Source organism: Pelobates fuscus, chromosome 9 (assembly GCF_036172605.1).
Source record: "Pelobates fuscus isolate aPelFus1 chromosome 9, aPelFus1.pri, whole genome shotgun sequence".
NCBI lineage: Eukaryota > Metazoa > Chordata > Amphibia > Anura > Pelobatidae > Pelobates > Pelobates fuscus.
In genome coordinates, this window is record NC_086325.1 from 73,130,794 (window position 1) to 73,144,269 (window position 13,476).

Consider the following 13,476-nt stretch of genomic DNA (forward strand, 5'->3'; position numbering starts at 1 on the left):
TGCTAGTAGTCCACATGAAGAAGTCTTACCTTCAGGAATTAAACTGGTTTTTTTTTTTTAATGGTTTAACCCTGAAGTTGCCTGCAGCGCTGGTCTCGGCTCTCCCCCTTGTGGCATCCAACCTCTGATAATTCACTTACAATTAGCCCAGAGTGCCACCGGGCAGGGATGCCGGTGATTGGCACTCTCAGACAATCAGCGGCACCCCTGCCTGGCGGGACTCCGCACTTCCTGTATGTGAAATTTTAGAAGCTGGATGCCACCAGGGGAGGAGCTGAGACCGGCGCTGGTTTTAAACTTCGGGGTTAAACCATTCAAACATGGTTCAACCCATGAAGGTAAGAGTGCACCTGGGGGCCAACTTAACATAACAACCTCATTTACATAACGTTTTTTTTTAGTGCCTGGAGTGTTCCTTTAACTATCTGTGTTCATTGAGCTTAAACAGCAACTGGAAGGAATACCTATGACACTCATTTGTATATACAGAATGTCCTAAAAATGTAATTTTTATCATACAAGACAGTTTTCTATACCATATAGAATGGGAAGAAACATTTAAACTTTTCCAAGGTTGTTTTGTGGTTTAGTGAGGTGAAAAAAGTGTTTCCAGATGTTAAAATGCATTTAACCAGAGTGTTTTTTCACTTCGGTCTGCTCACTAAACGGCACGTTTGAGTGAACTGGCAGCGGACTTGAAAATGCCAGGCCAAAGTAGTGAAGTCAGAAGAAAAGGTCACCCATCTTGGCAGAGTAAGAGATTAAACGTCACTGTTTTCACACCGATTTTGCAAACTAGTTATCTAGTTGACACAAAGCAGGATTTAGCGAGTAGATTCCACTCTGTAGCTTTATAGTTAAACATCTGCTTTCACCTGAGCCACCCACTTTGCTGAAGAGCCCGAGGGGTTTGAACTGTCATGAATATAGTCATAACACAACTTTTCAGGAACTCTAAACTTATAGCCCCTCTGAGAGATCTTTGCAGAATGCCAGATAACTTTGTTTAAATACATTCTGTTCTATTATTCCTACATAGCCCCACGTGTGAATGAGGAAAGGACACTGTCAATCGAGTGGGCAGCTATAAACAAAAATTAAAACCGTTTAAGTTTATGTTTTGTCCATGTGGATCAGCACTTTTAGTTTTCTGTCATGTTCAGCAAAGAAAAGTAATTAATCTGTCAATTATTTCTTTGCTTAGTAGTTTTACAGGCATACAAATGTACATTTAAGAAGTGATTCTGTTCCTATGGCAACAAAGACAATAAACCTTTTGCTGCCCTTTGCCTACGTCTCATGACTACAGGTTAGACTTTATTCCCCCCTCTCTTGCCCCCCCTACAAAAATATTGAATATGATAAAACTGAAATGGCTCGACTTTTTTATGTTAAGTTTGGGCCTTAAACATAAGTTATATAAACTGAAGAGGGTGATTTTTTTTTCTAATAGTTATATTTAGCAGTGTGGACTGAAGATTAGAAATGCTGTTTTCTCCTGTGTTTTATTTTAAGGGATATAATTTATGTTTTTAGGCTTTTTACACTGTTTAAAGTGGTGTATTGTATTGCACATATCCTAATTTCATTGTATACTTTATTATACATTATGGCTGTTCCAGCGTTACAGGAATTTTTGTATCTGTGCTGTAAGTGCTGTGCTTTGTCTAGTCAGCGGAAAATTTCTACAAAACCAAAGCAAGCAAATTAATGCTGACAGTTTCAAATGTGGAAATTACTTTTTACGCAAAGGAAATTAATTCCCATAACGTCAACCCAGATGAGGGTTAAACCTAACTTTTTAAACCAAAATCACTTTTTTTTTTCTTTGCACTCATCTTGTGGGACAACTTTTTTTTGTTCCCACAAGATGAGTGCAAATTAGCTGCATTGGTTTTCCTGAACATTCAAAATGTCACCATGGTCTTCCCATGCCCCATAAATCAGCACATGCCCATTTTCAGTGACATCGGTTGGTGGATAGCTGCACAAAACCATACTAGACTCCCTGGCACCATGCATATAACATGATAATAATGTAAAAAAAAAAAAATATGAAGGCTTGCTACCAAGATTTATAGCTCAATTTACTAGAGCCCTTTGGGTTTTTTCATTGTGCCAAGACATTTAATAACAGTTGTAATTATTCTATGACATAAGTGAAGTGTTCATGAAAACCATAGAAACTGTTCAGCGCATAACAGAGACCCGGTGGATTTTCTTTCCCCAGAAAATAAAAAGGGGGATCCCCAAAAACACTGACAGGCCAAACAAGTGCCCCCCTCCTTTTCTCCACTCCATAGGGTTCAACCCTCCTTTCCCCATTAGTGTGGAACAAGTGGAAACATATTTTGGGGTTTACTCTTCTCATTCCCCTTCAGCTATTCAAAATAAATATTGCAAATCTACTATGGGTAACCCTTCAATTCATACAGAGTCATAACAACATGGACTTTTTTTTTTCTGAATAGATATTGCTCATGTCTGCTGCACTATTACAATCTGATTTACCCTGGGTTCCCTTTAAAAAAAAAATGTCAGTTTCTCTCCTGTGTTCTCTCTGTGTCTTGTAGTAACAGTTATCCTTAAAGGGACACTTTAGGGTCAGGAATACAAACATGCATTACTGATCCTATAGTGTTAAAACTATAGCCGGCCCTCTATTGCCTCCCTTAACCCCTTAAGGACAGACGACTGATATATTCCGTCATGATTCCCTTTTATTCCAGAAGTTGTGTCATTAAGGGGTTAATATGGTAAAAACGCACATTTATTCCAACACGGCGCAGGTCCGCCGGCAATTGCCCCACCCTCAATCCATCTCCTTAGCTGACATAATCAGAATTGATAATCTCAGCCAGTTCAATGCTTTTCTATAGGAGATATGGAGACGCTGAATGTGCAGCACTGACCCAGGAAGCACGTTTAGTTGCCGTCTCACTAGGGAGCCATGTATTTCTCTGAAAATCAATGTTTACAGCACGGAGCCTGCAGGGAAATACTATACTCACCAGAACAACTACATTAAGCTGTAGTTGTTCTGGTGACTATAGTGTCCCTTTAACGAATCTATACAAATATATTTCTCATTTGTGGTACTGTCATAGTCTAGCAATGTGTTTGTGCTTTGAATAAAATCTGGTTAGAGTAATGTGGAATATTGTGATTTATTTGGAGTTTGTCGAGTAAGGGTGTTTTTTGTTTTTCTTCCCCTCTCTACTTTTAGCGTGTAAAAAAGTATATAACATTTTCCATCTGGTGAAAAAAAATAGGCAAACAAATGTAATTCTTTTATATTTCTTCGTCATTTAATTGTAATGTTCCAACATGTTTCTCATCAACATCTCAATTCCAAAAGAAATATCCAAAGCAATAATTATACTACAAAATAGTTTTTATTCTACACATCAAAAGCAGAGACCAGAATTTTAATTCCAAATGCAGAACGTTCTTATTTACCTTAATTTTTTTATTTACTTATTTAAGTTTTTATTTAAAACACTGGCAGTTTGGTCACTTCTCAAAATCCAGGAAAATTACTGACCAGTCAGCATACAAATGGATAAAAGCAGGTCTGGATAATATGTTTGCTATTTACAATGTTGCCTCCAGTTCAATTAGACATACAGTATCATTTTAAAAAAAAGGACAACAAATGATATATTTGGCAGCAGAAAATTAATTTATGTATATAGATAACCAAATCATACAGCAGTATTTTAGGAAGCTTGAAAATAACACAGTTGAACCCAGGCTTTCAATTAAAGGTTACAGCAACACCAATTTCTGAACTTCACAGTAAATTATTGTATACCCCCCCCCCCCCCCCGCCCCCGCCCGTGCCAAAAAAAAACACTTCAAATATGGAATCCACCTTAGAGTACAAGTGGTTTGTGTTTACACACAACATTACAAAATCCTTATATATAATACTGTTATTACTTTTTCATTGATAAAAAAAAAATGAGTTGATGAATTTTACTTTGCTCTTTGAACAGTTTTTTTATTCCAAATTGCATCTCTGCAATACCTCAGAGTGAACTTGGCGCTCATGAAGAGAAGTAAAATTTGGTAAAACAAAAACAAAAAGTAACAACATTTAAAAAAAAAAAGGACAAAACTAGTATGGTTATGAGTTAAACAGCATCTTTGAAAATGTAAAGAGTCCTATGGGTAAATGGCACTCACAGCACAAGTCAATGATGGCTTTATATGGCAAAGTTCTACATGTGATGCAGTTACCATGGAAACAGATCAAATGTTCCTGTTGACATTTAAAACATTGCCTACATGTGCCCACTGTCACTAACTGGCACAGTGTGGTGACATTTTTCATGAAACCATCTACGCTGGTTTAAAAACCAGAAGGGCTGACCTGATTTTTATTTAGGATTATACCAATTTTAATCTAAGGGCACTGTCAGCATGATTTTTTAGATTAGTGTATACCGTGGGACTTCGTCACTAGCATACAGAAATAGAAGTCAATGTATAACTTGCCTCACGTGGAAATTAAAAAACAAATACATAAAAAATTTTTTTTTTTAAAAAGCATAGCAAAGCCTGACAAAATAGGCATTACACAAGGGATGGGTGGTTTATTCAAACAATAGCAAGCATAAATGCAAATTTCTAACTTAATCTGCGTGAATGCTCAGCAGACAAAAAAAAGATACACAGCAGGGTTGCCTTTAGTATTTGTGTATACAATTTTTCTTTGTGACAAGTGACAATACTCTGAATGTCCAACTCCAAAACAATGTGTCTAAATGTGCTTATATTAAAAATATATGGATAGAGAAATTTACCATTGATGAGCAAGTTAAATATCCTTTGTCTTAGAGAAGGTGACTCAGATATTCATGAGCAATATTTTTAGTCATATCTTGCCAAGTATACATGTTGAGCAAAGTTCAGAAGAACTTTTTACAAACCATCTTAAACCAATAAAATATGGTTTCTCTTGTGCAGTGTAATCATGAGCTTTCGTGATGTATTACCATAAACGGATTAATTCAGTTTACGGACACATGCAAAAATGATTCTGTATCAATCTGGAGATTGGGTGATTTTTGCCTCTGGGGAGGAATTTTCTGCTACGTCTAGCCATGTGTTATGCAAAATCTCTTTTGGGTTACATATGGTTTTATTATGCATGCTGTAAAGTTGCTATGACAAAGTGTTAGTGGCCCATTATTGTGAGTTCAGTTTCTCTTCTAACACAGGGGGTCATTTTCTGAGCAGAAAATGAAGAGGTATACAGCAAGGACAAGTTTAACTTTTTGGCTAGCTGTTCCACTCAGTAGTACGGACACCTTCAGTTCTAGCTTGATGTTATTGACCTGCTCATACTTAAAACAAAAACACCCAACGTCCCCTCTCCCCCCCACCCCAATAAGCAAGTTGTATATGAGTTTAATGTCTCCTCCCGTCCCCATCTCCCCCATAATAAGCAAATTGTTTATGAGTTAAAAAAAGTACACATATTTTATGGTTATATTTGAGAACCGGACAAAATATCTTAGTTGCAAATTCTTTATTATACCTAAAAAAAAAAAAAAAAAAAAATAACTTTATAGAATGTCAAGATGGAGACTCCAGTATTTACTGCTGAATGCGGCGTCTCTAATCGCAGCACACGCACTGTAGGGTCCTGATATGTTAGTATATATTTATGATTTTCCCCAACATTTTGAACCTGAACATGATTGAATCTGCAAGTAAGTTATAGCCTTAGAAATGGAAAATGTTCATCCATGCATTATGTAAATATCCAAAATTGGACATTCTTGGAGTTTTAGCTTACAAATAGAAAAAAATGCCCTAATATTATCTATTTATTTTTGGTGTGGCAATATTGCATTTAAAGTAATGTATACAATTTAAAGTATTTTTAATTAAGGCCCAATGCTCCCATCACAAAACCTTTCTATTTAGAAGTAAAATGATGGCCCCATATAGCCATATTTTGGTTCCCTACTGCGTGGTTTTAAATTATATTGAAGCAGAGACTAGTGGTTGGAATGTAGACTGCACTTTATTTTCTATTTTTTTAATAGTGTGCTGTGCATTAAGTAATGCATTGGGCCAGGTTCTATTATAAGTGTACATATTGCAGATTACTCCTATCAAATAAGGTAAAACTACATGCAACCACTGCTGGCTTTTTGTTTGTTTGTTTTAGGTAAGGTTTTAGTGAATTAAGCTTAGAAATATTTTAAGTGCAAGTCACAAAAAACTATTTCATTTTTGCAAGTGGAAAACACGTGGAAAACAATTGGGTTACATAGATTCATTGTTGTACAAATTATATTGCATTCAGCAATGCTGAATCCCGCCATCACACAATAAATGAAATTAAAAATATAAAAATTAAAGCAGTGCTACTATTTTAACATATATGACAGTTGAAGTTTAATAGGGATCTTTACTAAAGTGGGAATTCAAACAAAGTAAAATGTACAGCCGAAGCAACCAAGCTTGAAGCATAGCTGAGTCCAGAGTTGCATTTTTATTTTATTTTTTGCTTCCAGTTTTCACTATTATGACCTTAAACCTGGAATTCACTTTGGAAATAGCCCCACAAATTAATAATTTAAGGCCAAAATAACCAAACTGGAAGAATAGCGGACTTTGAACAATTTTCCAGGTCGGCTATTTTGGTCTTAAATTTGAAATCCACTTGGAATTCTCAACTATCCTCATTTAGCGAATAACCTTTTTTTGTGTGTATATCTATGTATGAAATACTAAATATACCAGAAATGTCAAAGTCTACAAGGACACAAACTGGATATCTGACGGACAACGTCCACTTTATAAATCACACATATTAAGGAGCTAGCATATATAACACAATTTATTGACAAAAATTAGTTTGGAAGGCACTTAATCTAATATGCAGCTCCATTTGTCTAGGACAGAAAGAAACTAAACAACACATATCAACGCCTTAAACAACATATACAATTAAGATAGACATTGGGATCATGTGGTTCTAAAGCTCACATTGAAGTAGTGCCCATAAAGAACCACTTTTATAGCTATGTAAGGAAATAATGCATGAGTTTGGAGAGGATGGGTATATAGTGCTGGAGATATGAATGTTCTAATATGAATAGGTCTTAAAAAAAAACCAGAAGTATAAAGGTAATATCTAATCCTGTACATAAGTGACAGTAAGGAATATATGAATTGAAATGCAAGTACATACCAGAATCCTCAAACAGTCACAGCACATTACTGGCAAATGTAAGATTTAGCATTAAGGCATTGGGGGGTGGGGGAAATAGGGTTATCAAGGTGCATTAAAAAAAAGCAGAGATCGTATATGTATATTTCAATTATATAATCCAGGTTCTGTATACGTGCAACTTTGATTTCACATTCATTTCCCAATGAAAACCTGTGCAGCGACATATGGAACTTATAAATCAGGGGTTCCCAAAAGGTAGATCCCCAGATGTTGTGGAACTACATCTCCCATGATGCTTTGCAATTCCTTTATAATGAGAAAGTCGTGGAAGCTGTAGTTTTAAACCATCTGGGCACTCCTGCTTTAAAAAATTCCATATTGATGTATTTTTATTTTTTATTTTTTGGGAGGGGGGGGAATACATTTAGGCAACCCCAATTATCACGGCTAAAGGTCACTAGGTATGTTGGCGTAAGGGACAAAATAGGGACTCGTTGCACAATCAACCCCATAGAGGGGTATTGATCATCTGCAGCATTGTCAGATATTGCAAGATAAAGCTAAAATGGCGAATTTCCTTCTTTATTACCCAAATATGTGTGTTTGGTTTCCATCTAGCAGCATAGATTATTCGTATATTGTGGCAAGGCACGCATGTATCATCTACTTTAACTCCTGCAGGAGCAATTATTATACTTTGGAGTTGTGGTATCGGATTCCTAAATACCTTATACCAACAGGGACTTATTACACACCAGGCATCTTCTACAGGCCCACTTTTATTAAATGAGAGGCTTATTCCATTGCGGAATTGGGCACTTTAAGACCAGATTTTTGAAAAGGCATAACCTGCCTTTGATCCTTTAGGGGTTAATATAAATTTACTGGGATTAGTTTTTAGAGCTTTTCTGTTATTTAGAAAAACATTTATTAAAACTTGAGGTTTAAGATCAGCAGATGATTTTATCTCTTCTTTAACAAGAGCATTAAAAAAAGGTTCTCGATCCCAAACATTTTGCGACGCAATATGAGCAACTCCCTTCTTTTCCCTTTCATTGTTTTACATATTTGATATATAATAGGGCATTTCAGAAGATGTGTGCCATAGATAGATGTTTAACAAGAACTCCACCTACACACAAAAAGGTACTCAGAACAGATAAATTCAATGTTTGTCGAAGTCGGGCTGCCCTTATAGATTGAGAAAAACAAAACAAAACACACAGTCTTGAAAGGTTTACGGTGTTACAAACTCTAGATACATTTGTTACACAAGTGGAATAATGAGTGTTCACAGCCTGGCATAAGTCCTCATTTTACCCATAAAGCTCAGCTGTGTTGAGTTCTCATTAACCTTATGACTGATACCAGCAGAGAAGAGTGTATGGGTGGCTCCTCTATTGTAAGGCAACATTATCAGCTATTGATTGTCATTGCTGTCATATAAAAATGAGCAGTTCTAACTGCTGAAACATTATTTTAATTTGTGCACCCCTTAAGCTGGTGCTCTTTACAATGATAAACAAGACTAGCACTTTCACCACCTAAAGGGCAAGTGGCCAACTGGTCCTTATCGTAGCGAAAGTCTTAAAAACAGGCTGAATAATTAATTGATCAATCAAACAATGTTAACACATTCCGAAGCAAGACATAATTCCTTGATGGACAGGATCTGGATTAATCGGTTATGTTGCTATAATCACAAAAACATTTAATGCTTTTTCACTTAGTAGCAGGATATTGATAAATTCCGTCAATGTGAACTTCTTTACCGTTAGATCACATCTTGTGTTTCACAGTCTTGCTGACCGGACAGGAATTATAATTTATCCCCGATCATACAATGTTCATCAAACAGCACTGGAACGCATTGGGATTTATTCAGTAAACCAGTAATTTTGTAGAATTCAGATCAGCTAGAAAAAGGGTTGGGTTAAGAGAATTTTTTTACTATATGCAATTCTCTGAATATCCTGCTTTACACTTCTTCATTTCATTAAACTGGATTATAAAGTGGTAGCGATTAATATCAGGGGCAAAAGGAGACTGCAATACCAGGGCTGTCACAATAGAACAATTGCTGAAAAAATATTTATTTCATATAAAAGGGACATTAGCAACATGAAGAAAACCATTTAATACTTATTTATGATGTGCTCCCAGACCAGACAGATCAGGTGTATGACAGATGTTAGGACTCCTGCTCCCAAAAAAAGCCATGGGTTTAGTGGACAGGATATATAAATTTGTTGGACTAGATGTTTTTAGTAAGCTTTCTGTCCCTTTAACAGGAGCCAAATAGGGAAAAATCAATCATTCAGTGAACGGATGCATCCTTCTGCAACACAGACATATGCAAGTTAGACAGACACTATAGCTATCTATATTTAGGTAACACACGTCTCAGGTAAAAGTGACCATATGGGGCATTCTGATAGAATCTGCTGCAGGGATTAATATAAACAAGAGGTAGACAAAATTCATTAGTTACTAACATACATGCAGAAAATAGGACATATCCCTTTTCAACAAGCTTTATAAAGTGGCCTAGCATCTGAATAAAATAAATCACCCACCCCCCAAAAAAACAAATACTATATATTCAGCTCTAGTATTTTACTGTAAATATATTAGTTACAAAATCTACCTTAAAGTGGCTTTGTTATCTGAAATTAATATTAGATAAACACATTTAAATTGAGCTTCTAAATAGAGTAATACTTTCATCACATTATTATAAATGTAGTTGCCACCATTTGATATGAACATTTCTGTCATCTTGGAATTACATAACAGAAATTATATTTAATGGATGTATACAAATAACACTGAGAGCATGTGTGTTTTCTAAGAATTAGCAGATGAGCTCCCAGAATTCCTCTGTACAGACACTTCTATGGTGTGCATGGTGATACCTCAAACAAAGTCCGGGTTAATTAAAATCCTTCAAGTTAGTTAGAATATTCACTATTTGAACGATTGCCAGGTTTAAACATCATCCAAACTTTGTAACTTAAAATGTAATAATCATTGATGGAAAAACTATTTCAGATGGCTTCCCCATTTAAATGTATTAGTTGAGGCATTTGCTAACTGATATACCTACCTGCAACTGCACTAGAAAACCTACCCTGAGTTATAATATGAGTGTCATATATACCCCAAAATATCAATCACTCCAAGTATGCAGTGTTTTTTTTGTATTCATTTTAAGTAGTTCGTTTTCAGTAAACTCTATGTTGCTTTATAACTACTGTAGTAGGGAGGGTGTGTTTTAAAAGGTGAGTGGGGTTATTAGGGATAAGTTACTTCAACGCTACTACTGCAGAGAGTTACAATTGTGTGTGGGTTTAAATAGGCGGACTTGTCATTGGTTTTTTGAATACAACAGATATTGCTCTCGTCATAAAAGATTGTTATAGTTTAGGTGGCAACACAACTTAATTTTCCTAAGCATTACCACCAAAAACAAAGAACTCATCTGTCTCTATTAATTAACTCTGATTCCCACTAACAGGGTATGCTTTAGAACAATCCCTTAATCACTGGGGTCCAGTTCTCATCATGTATATGTAGAGTGATACATTTACTTCCCAAGACTTTTATATTCCAGTTCTTTTATGTTTACTTGACATAACTAATTAGAAAATATATTTTGCTTATGCAAATACACGTAGATAGTTAAAGGGTATTTCCTTTTGTTGTTGAAGGACTTACGTGGTCAATAGATGACCCCATTTATAATATTGTTTGCGGATAAAGACAGCCTGAGTATTTACAGCCTTTAAGGCAGGTTACATCCCAATGCCCAACATTCCACGGCTGCCAATACATCACTGCTGCCACCAATGTTTAGGGGATATTTAACAAACATAGCAGTGGGATATAACTTCATAGTTTCTCAAGATCCTTTTAAGCTCCTACATGTTAACTTACCATGAAATGGATGCAGTGCATGGCTACTGAAATATATATATTTTGCAGCCCACTCTAGAACTGCAAATGCGTTCCTCCTAAACTATGTCTATTGGCTTTCTGTTTTTAGCCATGGGTGCAAATAAAAAATATTTAAATACTTTTTTACTCTTTCTTGCTCTGATGATAAAAATTACAAAATTAATGAACATAAGTCTGTGTCTTTACACACACACACAGAATTCACATTACATTCATTACAACTATTTGGCTCCGTTAAAATATATGGTTTGAACTGGAGTCCTTCTGTCTAATTGCCAAACAGATGTGATCTGCAAAAGTATAGCACAAAGAAAAAGCCCAACTCATTTTAGAACCACTATCTTCTTCAAACCATGTGTTGCTGACTCCAGCTGTATGTTATGCCCTTGTGAATCCAGCTAAACACTGGCATCCGTTACAGGGTTTCCAGGCAAGAGCTCTCCGTTCACTACGCTATCCTGGGTTTTTTCCTTGTCTGCCTCCAATTGCTGCGCCTTCCTCAGATCTCGCTCGTGGATCAAAGGAACAAACAAAAGAATGATAGCTCCAACAAGAGGAGGTACACCAGCCAGGTAAAATGCCAAATCATAACTTCCATTGTAATCTCGAAGGAGTCCTGTGTAAAAAGAAAGCATGTTTTTGAGAATGAAAAGCCCATGGTTTTAAAAATAGTCCCTACACAACAATAACCAAAATCATAGCAAATATATATAGAGAACTAGGATATTTTATTAGGCCCAAAACCCAACAGATAAAACAAAATATATGCAAATAGTGCTTATGGAAAAAATAAAATAAAAATCAAAACACTTTTAATACTTCCCCTTTAAAAACACTTTTATGCATTAAAGGAATACTATAGGGTCAGGAAAACAAACATGTATTCCATGATCCTATAGGGCTAAAACCAATTAGGTGGCTTGCCCCCCTCCCCTCCTCCTAACTCCCTTAAACGGTAGGAACAATTATTGTATTTCCAGCGCCGCGTGAAATCAGTATTAAATGATTTCGGACAATCCAATGCTTTCCCATTGGGAAAATATTGGATTGGATGAAATCGGAAAGGAGGCGGGGCCAAACGCGAGCTTGGCCAATCAGCAACTTTTCATAGAGTTGCATTGAATCAATGCATCTCTATGAGAATAGTTCAGCGTCTCCATGCAGAGCAAGTTAAGGAGTGGCCACTGGAGGTGTCCCTAGAAGGCATTGTACCCACTGTTTTTCTCTGAAAAGGCAGTGTTTACATGAAAATGACAGCATGGAAAGATTATACTCACCAGAACAAATACATTAAGCTGTAGTTGTTCTGGTGAGTATAGTGTCCCTTTATTAGAATCATATAGGGATGCTGCTTTGACAATTTGGTTATCATTCAACAATTGCAAACCATCTGCACGATATGTTCTTTGATTTTATTTTTACATGGGTACATTGTGGAAATTAAATGTTTCCTGTAAAGAAATTGCAAGACAAATAAGTATTGTTTTAAAATACATTTATTTTAATTCCTCACACAAACTTTGAACAATAGCACTTCACCTTTTCTGTTATTAGTTAAAAAAAAATTAAAAATTAAAATGAAAAGTACAAAGAATTAAGAGAAGTTTATTACTTAGAAAAAGTGAAAAAAAATAGCCACTAGAGGGACTAGAGTCGAAATGACCGCCCGTAGAGGGAAGAACCTCAGGAACATCCTTGTTCCAAGCCATTTTCACTCTCCCCCTATACGTACCTGGCTACACAACACTACGGTGGGATCATATCAATGTGGCCACTGTGTGGCTTGTAAATGTATTAAACGCGACTCCAAGATCATCCTCGATAGCACTGGAAAAAGATCTTTTAAGATCAAATCTTTTTTCAACTGCAACACCGCTGGTCTAGTATACCTCCTCACATGTACCTGTCATTTGCAATACGTGGGAAAAACTTTTAGACCCTTCAAGGAGGGTATCAAAGAGCATGTCAGATCACCTAAACTGCTCGTTGATACCCCCATAGGTCGTCATTTAAAAGAGGCTCATGCTGGTAATCCACAGGGGCTTCGGTTCTGTGGACTAGAATTGGTCCGAAAGGATAGACGCAGGGGCAACTATGACCGTTTTTTGAGACAACGGGAAAGTTTCTGGATTTTCCAACTTAAAACACTACACCCAAAAGGTCTCAATGAAGGTTTTTCCTTCGCCCCCTTTATCTAAATAACACCAATTCAATCCTGTCAGGTCATTCTTTTTGTAAATATTTTGTAAATGTTGTGTAAATACTTTGTATGTACATTTACAAGATGTATGGTCGGCACCTTTTTCACCTATTTAGGGTTATGT

The 13,476-nt window shown here is 36.2% G+C and overlaps 1 protein-coding gene across 1 annotated transcript in view; it reads right to left on the reverse strand.

The window, feature by feature from the left end:
* Positions 1-5,802: 5,802 nt before the first annotated feature.
* The window catches only part of SLC16A2 (solute carrier family 16 member 2), a 204,076-nt gene continuing 196,402 nt past the window's right edge, over positions 5,803-13,476 (reverse strand). Inside the window, exon 6 of the mRNA XM_063432076.1 lies at positions 5,803-11,768. Coding sequence (XP_063288146.1) covers positions 11,551-11,768 — 218 coding nt within the window. The 3' untranslated portion in view covers positions 5,803-11,550. The remainder of the gene's footprint in view (positions 11,769-13,476) is intronic.